The following is a 19115-nucleotide window of genomic DNA, read 5'->3' as shown; positions in this document are numbered from 1 at the left end:
TAACGCATAACCCCTCCCCTTAAACTCGTATATGTCTTTATTTTTAGAGAAAGAAAGCTGCGAACTAGGAGGTGGCAATGACATATTTGACATGTTCTCACGTTGTAGTAGAGAGGTGTTTTGCTAAATTTATTGAATAAAAATTTCTACACTTTCTTCAAATACAACTCGATTTCGCCACTTCTAAATATGGTAACAAGCGAAACAAATGAAAGTAGACCAAAGAATCATATTGTTAACCAAAAAGTGATGTCTAGAGATATTATTCTTCTGTCAAAACTCCAAAGTAGTTGTATTAAACTTCAACAATTTAGTCTTATAAAGATAGCCAGCCCATATAACTTGAGAAGAATTGCAATATTAGATGATATGCAGAGTATTTTTTTTGCAATAGTCAAAATATTTCGCTCTACACAAGCAAACCTAATAAGAAGACGATTATGAAATAATAACCAAATAAAGAAAAAACATTTAGTTTCCATAACTTGAGGGAGAATATTTAGTTTCCACAGTAAACAATTTGGAAGCAGCAAAAACAAAGAAGTGGCAGTTGCCACCAGTTAAGCTTGCCAAAAATTCCTATCTTGCTCATGTTATTGAAGTTGCACAAATGAAAGTTCAACCATGATGGTTTTAAAATATATATTTTTAAAATTTTTTATTAAAAAAATAAGTCATGGCCCCTGCCTCCGCCCTTGGCATAATAATGTATAACTTGCTTCAAGAGACAATTATTTTCCAAATATCTACCTTTTTTGCTAATTCCTGCTTCATTTTCTTCACAATCATCCACACTGCTCCGCGTTGTCACTAGTTCACAATCATCTGCGAAGCCAGCCCACACCAGCCTTACAAATTTTATGCTTTTTCATGGCGCCGGTCTGCACTGTGACCCGCAACAATCAATGCCTCATAGCACCGGCACCGCCTTCGGCATTTCTATCTAACGATCCCTCCCGCTGCTTTCATTGAATTGTATCTCTTGGACTTCGACGTGTTCTAAGACGATGATTCTGGGAAAGAAATCGAAAGAAGGTTTGATGACGATCTTCTCTAAAAATTTTGATGAGCGTGCAAGGAAAAGAATTTCAATTGGAATTTGACAGTTTTTCTGAAAGTTTTCTGGACCGTGTTCGGGCAATTTTGAAATTTTATGAAGTACTACCATTCTCTGAAAATTTCTGAAACTTGCGGGCCTATGTAAAATTATTTACGAGGGAGTGTCGTTCTGGAGCTTTGATTTTGCTTTCGTTTCTCTCTTCCCTCGTGCCTTCGAGGGTTCACTGTTCCCAACCGGGTTCCAACCTGCTCCGGCGACCCGCGACTCGTCGGCGCAAATCTTGAGGACGGCGGTGTCTCTGGAGCTTCAGTGGAGAAAACCCAAAAAGCGCAAGATAAGGTGGTTGTCTGGTTTTCTTTCTTGTGATTTTGGGTGTTGTGGTTTTTCCGACATTGGGTTTGCGTTGGGCTTTCTTGCGATCTTCTGAGCTCGGATAAACCCTGTTGCCGCTGCTGTCTTTCCGGGCTCTCCGTCTTTTGCACGTTTTTATTTACTTTCTATCTGTTTCGTATACGTGTATTTGCTTTGTGGGATATTGAGGCGAATCTTGTGAATCGCCGTGATGAAGGATAAAGTGAAGCTCGATAAAAAAGGGTATCGCAAATATTTTTGTTTCAATTTCTTTAGAGGTTGTAAATCACTTTGCTTGGTATAGTTTGTGAACAGTAGTATTTATTTGAAAACTATGAACAATAAAGAGAATATCATAGCTTGTTGCTTTCCAGATGAAATGGCGCCCACTTCTTTGTTAGTGTTTCATGTCAATGGCTCAATGCCCTCATGACCAATACTTCTTATGACTATGTGTTACGCCCGTAGCTTTTAGAAAAGTTTGTAAAGGATGGGTCGATTTTATAAAACTGTGAGGAAGAGGGCTTTTGAGCCCTACCGCATCAATCTCTCCCTTTTAAGTTCGTGAGGACCGTGGGGGAGTAAAAGAGAACGTGAAAGAGAGTGCGAGGGAGAGAACAACGGATAGAGAAAGAGTGAAAGAGGGAATGCGAGAGAGAGAGAGAGAGAGAGAGAGAGAGATGGAGAGGTGGAAAGAGGAAATGAGGGAGAAGGGAAGAGACGCGAAGGAAGGGAGCTGACGAGAGAGAGATTGAGAAGAGGGGAAACTCCGGCAGGGAGGTAAGGTTCAGCCCAAATTTTTAGTTTTCCGCTTCACCTCTGATTTTCATCCTAGATTGGTGTTTGGATGACTATTTTGTCGATTTATGGTGAAGAATCTTAGCTTTAAGTAGTCCTAGTGTGAGTTTTTTTGTAGCAATGGCAGTTCTTGATCCAAAAGAGGGTTAAATGAGACGTACAACTTGGGATTTTGAAAGTTTTCTCTTGAATTCGAGTTTGGATTTATTTGGAAGAGGTTAGAACGGGGTATGAGTAAGGAAGTATGTTGTAAAGTTATTTAGAGATTTTGCATAAGTAGTCTATGCTTAACTGATTAGTTTATGCACAGTAGAGCTGTGTTATAAGAAAGCGTTGATGTTGCAAGCTAGAACATAGACATGTTTAAATGTGCTAAATCGTGTATACTATAGCTAATGTCTTGTCGAAAATAAGATGTTTATGAACGAGACTGTTGACAACAATTCAGCTTGTTAGTAATTTGCTCAGATCATTTTTTGCCTATTATGACTATGCCTAGATTAAGAAAGGGTATCTGGAGCTTTTATATGAGCAGCTTATGCTTTTTGTAATCTTGTGCATGATTGATATACTCTTAGATAGAACTGATGTTGCAAGATAGATCCTAGTTATGTTTAATATGCCAAATTATATTATACAACAGTTATCTCTTGTTGAGGCTGAAAGCATTGATGGTTCAGATAGATTACAATAATTCAGTTCAACACTGAGTTTCTATACTAGCATTGACGACAAGAAGAAAGATCTATATGAATTAATAATAAAAATTTCAAGCAAGTCTCAATCGTGACTGGTCGCGAGGGCTGCCTAAGGGCGATGGCCAAATACGAATAACCCATAAAGGTGGAGCCCGCAAGGGGTGATGAGGATCCTCTAAGCATTCCCTGATTAGTTAATTTGTTGCCAACTCTGGAAATCCATAAAAGAAAAGAATCCTTAGAAGATTGATTACAGAATGGTCGTTAGTCGCAAGATTCCACGAGGGAGCGAGCCTTTCAAGAGTGAAATCTCATTGTGAAGAGTGAGTCTTCCTTTGAATTGAGGTGATAGAGCGAACATTGGGAGAAATATGTGCAAGAAATGCAGATTTACAAGAAAGAAGCTCAAGAATAAGCTGAAATCAACTATAGTTGTATAAAAAAGAAAGTAATAAAAGAAAAAAAAAATCAACAAGAAACAAAGAGGAACAAAGTTTAGTCTAACATAGAAGTTAAAGAAATCGAATTGTGATGGTTTTGTTTAGTCTGCTCTTATTTATGTTTGATTATATGCAAATCTTGATTGAATTATGTGAATTAAGCTGTTGATCTACTCATTGAGTCATTAGGACTCATTATTTAAGTACTTCCCCTTTCAGTTGAACGAGATAGAACTCTTGAGCCAGGCGGCTAAGTAACAGGTAATTGGTTGAGCCATCCAAGTTGCCATTGTTGATAGTACAATGTAGATTTGTCTTTTGTTAATTATGTATTTGCATGGCATGTAGAAAAGCGCGGATGTATTCTCTATGTATTTTTGGTCAAAAAATGAGAAAATAGGCATTGCATTTGAGCTTTCAGTTCACGTTGCAACTTTAAAATTGAATTTTGTCTTAATGACTGTTAAATTTTGAATTCTGTGTGGTAATTACGTCTTTCTCCTCATTCCATAGGGCAGGGGTGACACTATTTCTTAGACACTGTTTGTTTTCGTTAAAAAAAAGATTGACATTTGCCCCTTTACCCGTCTAGTGACCCTCCCTTTCCCCTTTCCCTGTCTTTCAACCCCCATTTACCTGCCTTTGTCTCTCTCTCTCTGCGTCTTTCTATAGAGGGCCACCAGCCAACAATAGCTGGCCAGGTCAACATGACATTTTTTTACAATTTGGTACCCACTATCAGTCGCATGTGAATATGTGCAGTCATTTATGAGCATCTTTGCATGTTCCATTGAATATTAGTGAACATCCTAAATCAAGGTGCTGCAGGTACCCTCTCCTCAAGTTTTCTCAAGCTGTTAGCAATGGCTAAAAGCCTAAAACAATGTAAATGAACAGATATCTACCTTTTTGTGGAAAATCTTCCACCTCCATTATGGTTAAACACAAATCAGTCAAATAACGACCTCCTATTTCAACATTTAGGTACAAATTTTCTTGCTGTTGGTTTAGATCTAGGCTTTAGAAACACGAATCTTGGATGCTCTCATAATCTTATAATGACTTAAAATTAATTGTTGATTCCTTCTTTTGGCCTTTTTGCCCAAAACGTACTTGGAAGTAAAGCACATGTGCTTCAATACCTTTTCTCTTCAGTGTCTAGAGCTTCCTTGACCTTATCTATTTTCAAAGGGAGACCCAACAGACTACAACCACAACTGACTATAATGCCTTCTCGAATGGCATTCCTTGTCTTTTCTCTTTTTGTGCTCTTATGTAATTCATGTTCTGGAGTGCCTTTCGTAGTTGGTCACACATTTATACATCATTTTCATCTTTTTTCTGCTTCTTATCACAGGGCTTGCACATTGGGTGTCTCTGGTATTTAAGTTGGCATTTAATACATGGCTTCTTTCTAAAGAGATAGTTGATTTAAAGAGGGACAAGAGTGTGTAAATTGATCAGATGTAACACTGTCTGGGCTGAGAGTGTAAAGAAAACTGAACAAGTGACCATTCTTCACCAGAGACCTTCCAGCACATTAAGGGATGCCAGCCATGGCTGCTGCAGAGGTACAGAAGACACTAGTTGAAGCCCTTACTGCACTCTACCGTAGCCCTGATTCCAGTGTTCGCAACCAAGCTAATCATTGGCTGCAGGAGTTCCAACATAGCGTACTTGCGTGGGAGGTAGACTTTCTGCTCCATCTCTCTGTTTGCGCTTGTGTCATTTTTTGGCGGATTTCAGTTTCTAAAAATATTTTTTTCTAAATGGAGAACAGTAGACAAGATGGCTGTGATTGAGGATGAACACCATTGGGAACATAGGTAGCCCCTTGGCCCCCTTCGGGTTTGGGTGGGGGGGGGGGGGGGGAGGGGAGGGGGGCGCAGGGGTGGTTCCCAGGGGCATGCTGGCGCTTGATGGGCCTTTCAGACTGCTACTGTATATTGGTGCTAGGCCCATCAAGCACTTCTGATGGTGGCTCCATGTTGGATAGAATGTATGGAGCCTTTTGAGCAACCCTGTGGGAAGCAAAAATGCTGTTAAATTTTTTTCTCCTCCCTTTGGAAATTCCTTTGTTATTAACTATATGCACAGATTAAGCTTTTCTGAAAGTTACTTTTTTGAAAATAACTAATTTGGCTGAAGAAAAGCATAATTTGTTTAATTGTGGTTCCAATTTCAGGTCTCTGATAGTTTACTTCATGATGCAAATAGCAATCTAGAAACTCTCCTTTTCTGTTCTCAGACTTTGAAAACAAAGGTAAATGAGTGCCTCAAGGAAAAGAGTTCGTGCTTTATTTTGTTCTTGTCTTTATTTTTTGAACCTATATTAAGCTTCAGTGTAATCATTGTTGTTTGTTCTTTAAGGCAAAAAAATCTTTTCCATGTTGGCAGATCCAACGTGACTTTGAGGAGCTCCCTGCTGCTGCATTTTGTCCTTTACGAGACTCCTTATATGTACGTACTACAATCAAAGTGGTTACTACATGCTTGGAAGGACATAATTGCCACTGTTCATGTCAATTTACTTGCCTGGAGAGTAAAATGTATCAAATGCATGGTTCTTTAAAGTTTGACAATATGGTTCCTTATTTGCTTTATTTTTTGCATCATGGCTTGTCTCTTGGTTCTCTCTTAATTTGACAGACAATAGCGTTTGATTTTCAAACTAAGGATGTAACCGTAAACAACTGCCTTTAACATGTGTCTGTGTCTGTATCTTGACATGGTCACATTTATGTCTAACAATCAAATTTGTCTTCGTCCAGTCTGGTTTATGCCATGTGGGACCCCAATAATGGTGAAAAGATCAAAGAGAACGTGCTGCTTTAGGACATTTTTTACTTTACTTTTCTCAGGTGCTCCTTATAAAATGTGGAAAGGTCCTTACTTGAGTGGTTGCATTTCCTCCTGTGTGCATGTGACAGGAAAATTGGATCCCCTTCCCATCCTGTCATGCATATTTGTATAAGAATATTTGTTAAAGGCTTTTGTTGGCAGGCTGCTTTTAAGAGATCAGGTTGAAATGTTTCTATTGCAGAAAGCCGAAAACTAGCAGTGGTAGTATTCTGAAATAGTTTTTAGGTAGAAAGTAAGAAAATGAAAGGCATGTTTTTTTCTTTAACCGTGTGTTAGGGAACACATAAAGAATCTAAAGTTGATAAATGACAGTTAGACCACAAGCATGGTTATTGGACTGTTAATTGACAACTGGGCTTGGAAGATCATACTAGTCCAGGCAAAAGTGTGCATTCCATCATGTGTATAGTCCTGCTGACGTCCTATGGATCCACATTGGTAGGAGATATTTGGGTATCATCTTATGATATTCTTACCCTATCATTCAGGATCTTATCTGATTGAGCCAAATGGAGGCCATGTTGTTCAGTCCAAGAACAGAGGACTGTGGTAGCTCCAGGATTATGATGACCCTGCTGTGAGTTTACCACAACTGATAGCTACCAGGATGGAAGGTACATGTAAAATACAGCGAAAGATCCCAGACACAGGTTACATGATGTAACTCATATATAATAAGGTCCCTAGACTTTTGAGGAAATTTTACCTTTCCCTCCTGGGTGAACTGATTCTTGTAATTTATTCTTAAAACTGTCTGTTGCCAATGGTGGATTTTTGTTCTCACTGGCCCTCAGCCGCATGGGTACATCTGACCGTTGCAAAGGAGAAGAAATAACGACGATTATTCTCGACAGGGTCTGTCTAAACTCTAAACTGAGCTATTCCAGATATTGGCTGCAAGTTTGTGTTCACTACCAGATGCCTTTGATCTGCCATCGTCTAGCCATGGATTACGAAAATGAACAAGTGCTTTCCACTAGGATTGAGTCTATTGCACTCCCATGTGGACTTTGTCTGGGATATGTTTTGTTCTTAGAGGAGAAAAATTTGCCTTCATTTCACATACATGTTACTGGATGAGACTGAATAGATGAGGCATCCATGTGTTCGGTGCTGTCCTTAAAGATGCCTATGTTTCCATCCATATTCCAATATGCAGTTTTACCTAGATGAGGGTTAGTGGTTGCCCTACCTTAGGTTTTAAAACCAAGAAAAGCAATTTATCCTTTTGAGCAGGAAAAACCGTTGCCACTTTTTCAATCGTATGCATCCTTTTTGAAATATGACCTTGCTTTGAGATTTTTTTGGGATGTTTGTCACTCTCATGTCAATAAGAGTTATTCGTTGAGCTTTTTACAATCTGAACTTGACATTGATACAGAGGAGACTGAAGGGCATTCTAGAAATAGGCAGACAAGTTGTAAACCCTGTCATCAGGTCTTCATGATGGAACATCTGAAAACAATACTTAACTGAATTTCATAAACTAAAGTGCTGATCATGTTTGAGTAATTGAGTAGCTTTGGCATGAAATCAACTAGTCTGTGAAAGATTCTCTTTGTTTGTAAAAGAAACAGAATGGGCTTTAAGAAAAACGTCAATCGATGTACATGGTAATTGCTGTAGTACATGTGGTGCGTAGCAATATACTAAAGGCAAGAGACAGCATTACCACAGTCACAACTCACAAGGTATGCATGATGTGTACATACTACAATAGCCATCTATTTCTTGCATATTTTGAAAATTCTGCAATTTCTTGTGTCCAAAATGGGACCCTGAAATCGAAATGCTGTAATGCTTTCAATACATCCGTAGTTATGATAATGAAGCATAATTTTTAATTAGATACCTTTTTAAGCACAGAAAGGGCAGAACTCATGAGATAGAAAAAATAAAGTATCTAAAGTTCCAAAGTTAAGTGATTTGGATTATACCATTAATAAATATTATGTTGTTATTTTTTCCTACAATTTACAGCCAAAATTTTGGGTATGTACCTGCAAGTGGTGATGAAAATTAGTTTGCTATTAATGTCAATGACAGATTAGTAGCTAGTTAATAATCTTCTTCAAGATTTAGGCAGTTGAGACTTTTTGAAGTTTTCAATTCTTCGTTGTAAAGTTTTCCCTGGTATGTTCACATCCTAGCCGAAACAGATAAATCAATGGGATGCTTACGTATATTCTCATCCTTATTCTCCATCTTTTGTCCTGCTGCTCGTGGTGGAATAGTTTTTTTTTTTTCATTATGCTCTATCTTTTCTTCCCCTAATCTGAAATGAAACCATTTTCGAAAATTGCCTTACGTGTGGTATCACCAAAACTTGTTCTGGTGGCTATTGAACACATATAGAAGAAACACAATATGGAGGTATGCTCTCAAAGGTGACTCTTCAACTACAATGCCTCTTTCCAATGCCTTACATTCACTGTAATGATTATATTTACATGCAGAAGAAATAGGACTACACCAGATAAGATGAAGAGAAAAGGCAGTGTCAAATTGACATTCCAGTGAGGACCTTGTTGTGAGCAATTATGCCATGCTTCTCAAGCCACTCACAAGTGCTTGTTTAAGGTTGTACAAGGGTTTCTCCCCTCAAGGCACAGAATACAAAGACTGAGCCTTTATATCCATGACAGTTCCTAATGTAAATTCGAATGATCCACAAATTGTTCTTGAGATATGTTTATTACCAGCCTAGCCTCATATAACTCTAATAGTAATGAATGTGTACATTATAGGTAATAATCTGGGTTCTGGGTTCGATATATCTTGGTTATTGTGAGTTCCACATAAGTGCCCACGTCTTGGGAGATTTACTAAATCTTCCTCAACTTTGATCACATTCAATCGATATTGTCGCTGCCATGATGCTGGATCAGTCTTCTATATCCTAAAACAGACCAGGAAAGATTTGTCTGATTAGATGAACACTAATGTACTTCTTGATATGGCTTCTTGCTGACAGGGTATTAGATTGTTGTTGGCATAGTAGAGCTGCTGTTGCTGGAATCGGACTATTTTACCACCTGTCTCAATTATTTTTGAAAGCGACTGCATCTGAGTTCTATAACATGATAATCTTATCAATAGTCTAGCATATGAATGTATAGTTTTGTTTAGTTTGTCTTTACTGATTTCTGATGCTTATGCAGGCTTTACTTAAGCATCTCTCAAGTGGCCCTTCAAAAGTACGAACACAGGTAAATTCTTGTAGCAGTTTCTTCTATGCAATAAACAGGAACTGACCTATTTGAACTAGTAATACTGTAATATAGTGCAACTGTATTTTCCTCGACAGATTTGTATTGCATTAGCATCTTTGGCAGTTCATGTTCCGATGGAAGACTGGGGTGGTGGTGGAATTCTTAACTGGTTAAAACAGGAGATGAATTCCAGTCCAGATTACATGCCTAGTTTCTTGGAGTTACTTGCTATTTTACCACAGGTATGACTCACTGAACTATGCAGAATCCAACGATAAGCTCACTCTCGTTTTTTATTGTTTTTTTTTCTCATTAAAATCTATATCACATGATTACAGCTGTGGTTTCAACAATCATGTGTTTTATGAATGTATAAGTAGGTAGAAGCTTATATAAATCTAAAAGATGCCTATACATTAGCATTTATTGAAGTGTGTGGTAATCGAATTAGAATGTGAAGTATATTATCAAGCAATACAAATAGCTGCACTGATTGGTGAACTCATACTTGAGTAGACTTGTGCACAGTATTCTATTTGCCCCATTCAGGTTACATGAAACTGTAGGTGATCTGGTCAGCCTTCCTAATGCTGGATGTAGGTCTAAATATGAGACAGATCCTGTGGATTACTAAGAATGACATTCCAAGCTCAATTTCATCGTACCAGATTGTGGTCTACCTTCAGCATGCAGTCATGGTTACAAGAATATGGAGAAATATGTGCTACTGACCGATGTCATCTATTGAAAGTAATTGTTTGTGAGGTTTATAGATGCACTCTATGTTACACAGTTGTGGCGTGTGGCTGCGAGTCCAGGTCTGATAATTTTCAAAAATTTTAGGTGGGGGTGTGGCGAGGGGTGTGTGTTTGTGTGTGTGTGTGTGTCTCTCTCTCTCTCTCTCTATATATATATATATATATATATATAGGAAAACTGAACCGTGATGCCAGCTTCCCCATGACATTTGGGAACATCAAACCTAGGCCATCCATCAAAATTGATGGACGGCTTGTTAGAAATATTTTTTTGAATTTTCCTTTTTTTTTCCCCATCGTGCACAACAGTGGAGGAAGTGGGGAGGGGGAGGGTTCCTCCTCCCCCTTTCGTCCATCGTGAGGGACAAAAAAGGGGGGATTCATCTCGCCTGTCGCTTGACGGCGGTGCTGGTGCGGTTGGCTGGCTTCCCCCAGTGTTGCCCAGAGGGGGGAGAGAGAGAGAGAGAGAGAGAGAGAGAGAGAGAGAGAGAGAGAGTGGGCTGTCCGATTTTAGATTGGACGGCCCACATTCGATGTCCCTGGATGTCTATGTTGTCACGGCGCCTAGCGCCTATGCAGGCCTAGGCAAGAAAGATAGGCAAGAAAGATGACCATTATTTTATTTTATTTTTTTAGTTCTGTTAATATGTCAAGTTATTTTGATTAACCATTATTAATATTTGAAATATGGAGAGTACTAATATAACAAGCATAATCAACTTAAACAATCAAAATTTAATTGTTTTCAACTTTTCTTCATTGAATATGCAAAATCAGTAGACGAAGTTTAACATTACTCATTAAATGTAATCTAATACAAGAAAAAAAAAACTAGATCTAATCTCTAGTAGAAGGAATGTAAATCCACAAGAAGACTGTAATCCATTTGTACTAAAGAGAGACATAACCATCCGAATGTATAACAGACCAAGTGACTAATACTATATACATATAACAACATAATCAACGTAACAATACATAAGAATACGTAATCAATACGACATAAAGTACATAGCGATATATACTCAATTGAGAAACTTTAATTGAAAGGGAATGTGACTTTTCATTTTCCCATGGACTAGCCGTGTTGGAGCCTAAGCCAGCCTAGGCGCCAACATATATAAATGTGACTATAATAGTCACTAAAGAAGAATATGATAGAAAAAGGCACTAAGGCCACTTGAAATATATCAATCTTATTGAATGAATGTCAAATGGCTGTGTAAAACAGCATACTTTGTACAAGAGGCAGCCCAAGAATATATATAACCAATTAGAGTGAAGGAGAGAAGGAAGAGAGGGTTGTTCTAGCCGTTGGAGGTTCCAACGGCTCATAAAGGAGCCGTTGGAACTCCCAACGGCTAGAACAAAGGGGAAACAAAAAGAAAAAGAAAAGGAAAAATAAAAGAAAAGAAAAAGAAAAGAAAAGAAAAGAAAAAGAAAAGGAAAATAAAAGAAAAGAAAAGAAAAATAAAAGAAATAATAAAATACATAAAAATGAAAATAAAATGTAAAAAATGTAAAACCTAATCTAGCTATGATATCAACAAGATATCTTATTTCCTAACAACATATACCCCGTCGCCTAAGTCAACATATACCCGTCGCCTAAGTGGTGGACTTAGGCGACGGGTGTGGACTCACGCTTAGTCCAAGCCTAGGCGAGGCTTAGGCGAGGCCTTAACAACATAGCTGTATGTACCAATGTTATCCGTATCGTACGATACGGACGCGTATTGTACGATACGGACGCGTATCGTACGATACGTATCGTCTGTATCAACAAAAACGATACGACACGCCTACAATACACGATACGGAGGTGTATCGTAGACGTATCGCCCGTATCGTACGATACGGTCGATACACCCCCGTATCGTACGATACGGGGGAAAAATGGCAAAAGGGTCCGATGGCCCCTTTTTTTCATTTTATTTCAAAAGATATGCTCCTCTCTCTCTCTCTTCTTGTTTCTAAACATTGCAAGAGACGTGGGAGGAAGAGATTTTCCTCATTTGCTTTAAGTTTTGCCCGTGAGATAGCTTTCTTTCTCGTAGAGGGCACAGTGGAAAGCTTGGAGAAAGAGGGCTTTTTGGATCATGAAAGATGATAACTATGTCTATATGTTTTGACTTCTGAACTTATGAATTGTGATGTAATCGAATACTCTTCGGCTGCTTAGTATGTTATTTTGATTTTTGAATGTCTGATTTCTTATTTTGGAATGTGTTGTTCATATTCATACTTCATAGTTCATACTTCATATACATGAATGATAAATGTTCCTTTAAATACATTTTTCTTGATTTTTTCTTGTTTTTTCGAATTTATTTAAAATTTTTCTGATTTTTTTCTATTTTTTTATAATTTTTTAATATTTTTTACAAATTAAAAATTAATTTTACGATACGTTACGATACGGCGTATAGGTCGGCCCGACCGATACGCGATACGATACGCCAGTGATAACATTGGTATGTACAATTAAAAGTTAGAATCAGGATTCAAGGACTACACACACACATACACAGACACATATATGTAATGTATATAATCTGTTAAAGAGATAAGATTTGTTTGTGCAACTTTCTTCTTTGACTTCCACTATTGTAAAAAAAGTTTTATATGAAGGCCATTTTAGTCCATGATCTTAAAGGGTATTAGCCCTTTTTAAAAAAGTTGAAATGAGTGTGTCATCCTTTTAGAAGGATGACACTGTCTGTGTCATCTATCCTTTATGATGTTCATGAAGGACAACCTATGTAGTCCTTTTAAGCGGATGATGGTGGAGGTTGTCTTTTATGGAAAGACAGAGAGAGTGTGTCCTCATCTTTCTTTTAGGGGCCGTTTGATGGCCTGTAAATATATTTCTGGAAATATATTTCCGGAAATATAGGAAATGGAAAAATGGAATGGGAAAAAGTTTTCCGATTCCAATTTTGGTGTGTGTGTGATGATTTGGAAATATGTTTCCAGAAATATATTTCTATGTTTGATGAAAAAGAAATATATTTCTAGATTTTCATAAAATTAATTCTTGGTTTGATAATAAGGAAATATTTTTTTAGATTTAGAAGAGAGGAACATGAAACCACGTACACAAGGAAGAGGAACCAAGTTCAACATGATCTAACAAGAAAAACTATACAAGCACGCTGATTAAGAAATATACATGAAAGCTGTTTCCGCTAAGAAATATATAGAGCACGCTGATTAAGAAATATACAAGAAAAACCAAGTTCAACATGATATAATGCATAAGATCATTCAACATTACCCATGAAAGCTATTTCCGCTAAGACAAGTTGCAAAATCGATTCACAGCAACAAGCCTAAAAATTTTATCAACACTAATCCAACAACCAATCATTATCATTAACAACTTTATCAACACTAATCTGACCATCAATTCCACTGTTTATAGGCAGCCAGAAAGCAAGCACATAACCCAAAACAGGGCAAAGAAAAGGAAAAGTGGAGAGAAACAAACCTGCTCCGGAGACGTTGGGGGGAACATATCATTCACTAGCGTATGCAAAGAACAATATGACCTTGAATCAACGCAATTATCAATGGCCACTTCACCCTGCTCAAATTCAACATGAGAAGATCATTTAGAATTAAACAAAAATAGAAACATATTAGCAGCTGGCAAATCAGGGATCTAACCTTGGGATTTATAATAAATATTTTTCCTTTTGGTATACCAATCTTCCTGTAGCTGAGCTCATCAGTGTCTCTGTTCCCAAATCCAGCATAAAATGGGTTGTAGTCAGAAGGAAATAGAGCTCTTATTTCCTGCCAAAAAAGTGAAGCAAAATGGATTACCACACAGAAAATCTGAAAATAGTTAGATCGTACACAATCAGGAAATTGTGTGAGTTTTACAGGAAATCTTAAGACAGTTCCCAAACAAGACACAACCACAATCTTAAAGAAACAATCAAGGAACTAAGCTTGCAATCGTGGAACCCAACAATCAGGGAAGTTATCTGGATGTCATACAGGAATGCATTTGTCGCCTTGCAGAAAATGGGCTCTGTGCCCTTCCTGAGCAAATGGCTTGGTGAAGTTCCATAAGTACTCATCAAACTAAAACCTCAAGAGAAGGTGCATCTCTGATCTGACATTAGTTGGCAAGGCCTCCATCAGAAAAGAAATCACTGAATATGCCCCTGAATGGAGTGCAGATCCGGTAGCCCAGTGTTGTAGCACTCTGAGATCCTCTGCCTTCAAGCCGACCCAGATTGCTCAATCTAACATTAGACCTAGCCTATGTGGCATGTGGCAGGCACGAAATGCCACTAAACCTAAAAAACATTATACTCAGCTTGAACATGACTGGATCCTCAAATAATGATCAACAAATGATAGTAAAACGGACCAAATTATGTATTTAAACAGAAATGAAGCACAAAATTAAGAGTAGGCTAGTCCTGGATGACTGAACATCGGATTTTTTATGCAATGACCCTAAATCCAGCTTCTACAATTCTACAAAATAAGCATACAGTGCCAGACTTGTAGGCTAGTCCTTTTACTGCTGTAGAGCAGATAATGTTAAGAGATGAGACAGTTCTTCGTCCATGCTTGTGAATAAACATGACATCAGTTTCCTGTAACCCACCGTTCACTGTAATTGCCTGGACATCCAAAACTTTGGTTGAAGCAAAAAGGGGGAAATAAAACAAAAGGTATAATCTCTGCACTAAAACAAAGTACAACTATCCTTTCTTTGTTTAGTTTGAAAAAGATCCTCAGATTGAGTGAGAACAATGGTTAAGAAAGCAACTTCTTTGTTTTAAAGCATTAGAAAGCAACCCCCTTTTTCTTCTCCATACCAAAATCTGACGACCCTCAAGGTTCATCCACTGAACATCAAACCGATCTAAGAACCAAATGGAAACATCACTGGTCATATGAAAAACAGAAATGAAACAGCAGCTAATTTGGTCATTCATTAGAAATCTGGGCTGGCCAGAGAGTGAGAGCGCAGCCTGCATTTGCCGGAGAGGGAGAAAGGGGCACCCGAGACAGAGTTCCCCTCCCGTTTGCTGCTGCCTCTGACTGCCGCGCTATGTGTCCATGTCATTCACACGCAGTAGAAAAGGGCGACAGAAGTGAGAGTGAGAGGGAGAGGGGAACAAGAGAGAGAATGAGAGAGAGAGAGAGACACTACCATGCGAGAAAGAGAGGAACGGGAGGCTCGCGGCTGCACTACTCGGGTGGAGTGGAGGGAGCGGCTGTGAGACGACGCGGCTGTGGGACGACGAGAAAGAAGAGGGGCTGCGGCACAGGAAGGAAGACGCGAAAAGGGAGCGCTCGCGTTCAACGGTCAAAAATTTATTTCCGGAAAAAATTTTCCGTCTCTTCAGGTGGAAAATTTTTTCCGGAAAAAATTTTCGGGAATCAAGCTCAACGGTCGAATAAATATTTCTCCGTTTGATTAAGTGGAAAAAATTTAAATTTTTGAATTTTATTTCTCGATGAACAGTGTATTTCCTGTTCATCAAACGCCCCCTTACGGAATTGTGAGAGAAAGAGGGGAAAACATTTATTTTAGGGAGGACTGTGGCGGAGGGTTTCAGAATGTTGGGGCTGTGATTGCTGCTCCTATCCTCAGTTGTGCATTACCATCAGTGCCCACATTGTGCCATTGCTGCTCACATCGCTGGTCGCCGGAAGCAGAGAGACGATTAAGACACCAGTGATGAAGTTGAAGCAATTCTTTTTTCCCTTTCTTTGAAGTGGCAGTATAGTTGCTATGGACAGAATCTATTGGGTGTTGTCAGCGACTCAGCTGCACCCTACTTGGACAGAGGGCAGATATCCTTGTGTAGCAGTAATCACATTGCATCGACGCGTCTGTGGTACCTGTTTTGGCGCGTCTGTGTGACATAGAATGCACTTTATGTGTTTAATTTATCTGGAAAATCAACATTTGAAATTGATTCCTTTCAAGGTAATTTTTTTTATCACAAACTTTAGATATTAGAGTTGTTGACTTTCAAACCTCTTGGTAAGCCATAAGCCCGCTTCTGCATCAATAATCACCATGAAGTGTCTGTTTCTCACTAAAAGAACTATGTTGGTCATGTTTCGTGGGATTTTTTCTGTGCGGCATTCAACACAATGTTGGAAAATAGTGGGATCCTGGCTACTGGTTCATAGAGTACCACTAGTAGGGCTTATATTTCCCGTGGAGATGTAAGCATGTGATATGAAATGATACTATTGACAAGGAAAAGCTCTTAACTGTTTCAGCAGGATGGAAGTGCATCCAATGAGAGTTTGGTTCAGTTCCATAGGGTGTGTTGGCTATCTGACCTTTCTTTTCTGCAACTTGAGCCATGTCATTTTTGTGTGACCAGGAAGCTTTTAGCTACAAGGTTGCAGCTCGCCCAGAGAGACGACGCCAATTTCAAAATGAGCTTGTGATGTCCATTGGTGTTGCCCTTGATCTTTTGACATATTGTCTGAATGCTACCAAGTTTCAGGAGCAGGTATATGATCCTCGAAACTTTGTTTTGGCAGAAAAAAATGTATAGAATGGCATTTTGTTTGTTATACTGCCATTCTTAGATATTTGTGTTTGCTTGAATGTGTTTCTATGTCTTCTTCTGCTCTTTAACTTCTGCCAATTTGTTTGTGCATGCACACATGTCTGTGTGGGGTTGTGTGTGTATGTTTGGTGCCTATATAAAGTACCAACGACGTCATGTTTTTTCAGCATACTTTTGCTCTTGTCAATATACTGAATATTGAGCTTGCTTTGACTTTCCCATGCTTAGGAAAGCGGCATGTGCCTTGTCATCACTGTTTCTTCAAAGTTGCTGGCATTCTGCTTATGGATATTGAATTGGCACTATACTATAGTCTATTAATATATAAGTAGTAGCTGCCTTCGAAAAATTTGGATGTATAGGATCTCTCTTTTTTTCATTAGTTTATTGACTTTATTTTAATATGCATCATAGTTTCTTCTTGTGGTTTAGATGTTTATTTCTGAAGACTATTAATGTTTACATGTTTGGATGGCAGGTCCTAGAAGCATTTGCTTCTTGGTTAAGATTGAACCATGGGTAGGTTCTCTGGACTCAAATTCTTCCTCCTGCTTGATTTCTTTGTCTCTCTAAATATTTGTCATGCTTGCGTATTTGTTTGTACTATCAAAGTTGGTAACTTGTTTCTAGTGACTGATATGTCTGCTATGGTTTATCCTTTTCATGCCTGTAGGTTTTTCATTAGTTTCTATTTTTCCTCCCTGCTGCATTTGACTTTACTACATGCAAGACTTCACTACTCATCACTATTGTCACACCTCCGTCCTTATGCATTTTGTTCAAAACTTTTTTGTGTATTCATGTTTTAATGCATCCTTAATTTGACTTTTCTGGCATGTATCGCTTGTGTTTGCATGTATGTTGTCTTAAATTTCAAATCACACAGCATTTTTGTCATACAAATTTCTTGGGAACCACTTTGGAATTGGTTTCTGTTCAAGTGGTGCAAAACTGAGCTAGAGGCATTTTGTTTTTCTATCAGAATCTCAGCCGCTACTCTTGCTTCACACCCGCTTGTTGTTGCTGCTTTATCTAGTCTGAGGTTCAACTCCTTGCCTGATGCTGCTGTAAATGGTACGCTCTATCATCTCATGATTTGTGGACAGTACATGTGCATTACTGTTACAATTTTATGGATTACTCATTTACATGTTCCTTATTGCAGTAATTTGTGAACTGATACGCTACACAGTATCTGAGAGTCCTGGTGGTCTGTCTGCTCAAATGCCTTTGATTCAAGTACTTGTGCCTCATGTAATGGGTTTGAGAGACCAATTTAAAGATCCATCTAAGGTATTTAGTTGGAAAAGCTATTTCGATATTTCTTCTGTTTTTGTTAGTACGGATTCCAAATTAAAATGTGATGCCGCCTTCTGTCCTTGGGACTTTATTTCACGTTTGTGTAACAGTTCTCTCATTGACTAGATGGAGTTGTTCCCTTTGATGGCTCCATGGCTTTTCTAATTTTCTGACTGAAATGGTTATGTTTGTGAAGGTTCTCGATTGTGATGAAGCAAACCTAGAAGTTGCCATGATTATTTTTTACATAGGCACTTTTCACACACTTTAATAGCTGTAAGATGAATAACACCTTGATTTATGTATAAAAGCATAATTTCAATTTTAACGGAAGGAAGAATGCCAAACGGTCGATTGATTTGTTTATGTGATTGTCTATTTAGGATTTTATGGGCCTATGGCACTTTTCAAAGAAAATGCTGCACTGATTGGAAGGTCTTTCTTGTACACCAGGGACAAAAATTGGACAGATAGGTGGATATATTATTGTCATCACTCATCACTAATAATATCATAATATGGGCCCTTTCTTGTCTTCAATTATGTCTCAAACCCCAGGTGAGTTGCTTATTGTATCTCCTCCAAGGGTGTAGGTATATGAGCCTTATTAGTGAGAAAATAGTATTTTGCCTCTCCATTCTCTAAGAGCAAGCTAATTGTGAAAAAATAAAGTTCCTGTAAGGGCATGTTGGTTAGCTCCAATATGTAGAACAAAAATAAATATTAGAATTAAAAAAATCTCATTTTTAGGTCTTTTGTTTTCGGAAACCTAGAAGCACAGGCTTCTCTATCTGTCTTCTCATTTCTTCTCTCCACCCCACCCAAAAAAAAAAAAAAAAAAAGAAGAAGGAAAATTCCCTGTTACCTTCTGCTTCCATCCTTTCCTATGATAATGTGGAAGCCCTCAGCTCAGTGGTCTGCCACGATCTTTTCCAAACCCAGAAGCTCTGCCTCAGTTGCTTCTTCCCAAACCTTGAGCTCTCCCAGACCCACCTCTTCACCCACACCTTTCTTGATTTATGAGGTACCCTTGTCTTCATTGGTGTGGCGAGGTCTGGCTTCATCCTTCTCCCA

At 38.4% G+C, this 19115-nt stretch overlaps 1 protein-coding gene and 1 long non-coding RNA gene across 9 annotated transcripts in view; one reads left to right on the top strand and one right to left on the bottom strand.

Annotated features, from left to right (window-relative positions):
• Positions 1–1211: 1211 nt before the first annotated feature.
• LOC116264078 (transportin MOS14) overlaps positions 1212–19115 on the top strand; it is a 51972-nt gene continuing 34068 nt past the window's right edge. Inside the window, exons 1-12 of one of the 8 annotated variants that reach the window (XM_031644029.2) lie at positions 1214–1399; positions 3567–3608; positions 4705–4727; positions 4873–5035; positions 5533–5610; positions 5745–5807; positions 9371–9418; positions 9517–9663; positions 16551–16682; positions 17221–17261; positions 17725–17816; positions 17908–18035. In XM_031644029.2, coding sequence (XP_031499889.1) covers positions 4895–5035; positions 5533–5610; positions 5745–5807; positions 9371–9418; positions 9517–9663; positions 16551–16682; positions 17221–17261; positions 17725–17816; positions 17908–18035 — 870 coding nt within the window. In that variant the 5' untranslated portion in view covers positions 1214–1399; positions 3567–3608; positions 4705–4727; positions 4873–4894. Of the gene's footprint in view, positions 1400–3566; positions 3609–4704; positions 5036–5532; positions 5611–5744; positions 5808–9370; positions 9419–9516; positions 9664–16550; positions 16683–17220; positions 17262–17724; positions 17817–17907; positions 18036–19115 lie in introns of all 8 variants that reach the window. The other 7 variants (XM_031644031.2, XM_031644028.2, XM_031644035.2 and 4 more) reach the window with 7 other exon arrangements.
• LOC126410532 (uncharacterized) lies at positions 9671–16543 on the bottom strand. Its single transcript, XR_007574711.1, has 3 exons — positions 14185–16543; positions 13849–13977; positions 9671–13765 (listed from the first exon to the last, which is right to left on the bottom strand). It is a non-coding gene; the product is annotated as an uncharacterized LOC126410532 (long non-coding RNA).

This window comes from Nymphaea colorata, chromosome 11 (genome assembly GCF_008831285.2).
Source record: "Nymphaea colorata isolate Beijing-Zhang1983 chromosome 11, ASM883128v2, whole genome shotgun sequence".
In the NCBI taxonomy this organism is placed as follows: domain Eukaryota; kingdom Viridiplantae; phylum Streptophyta; class Magnoliopsida; order Nymphaeales; family Nymphaeaceae; genus Nymphaea; species Nymphaea colorata.
The sequence above is the reverse complement of the archived record's forward strand: the minus strand, read 5'-3'. Positions and strand labels throughout refer to the sequence as shown.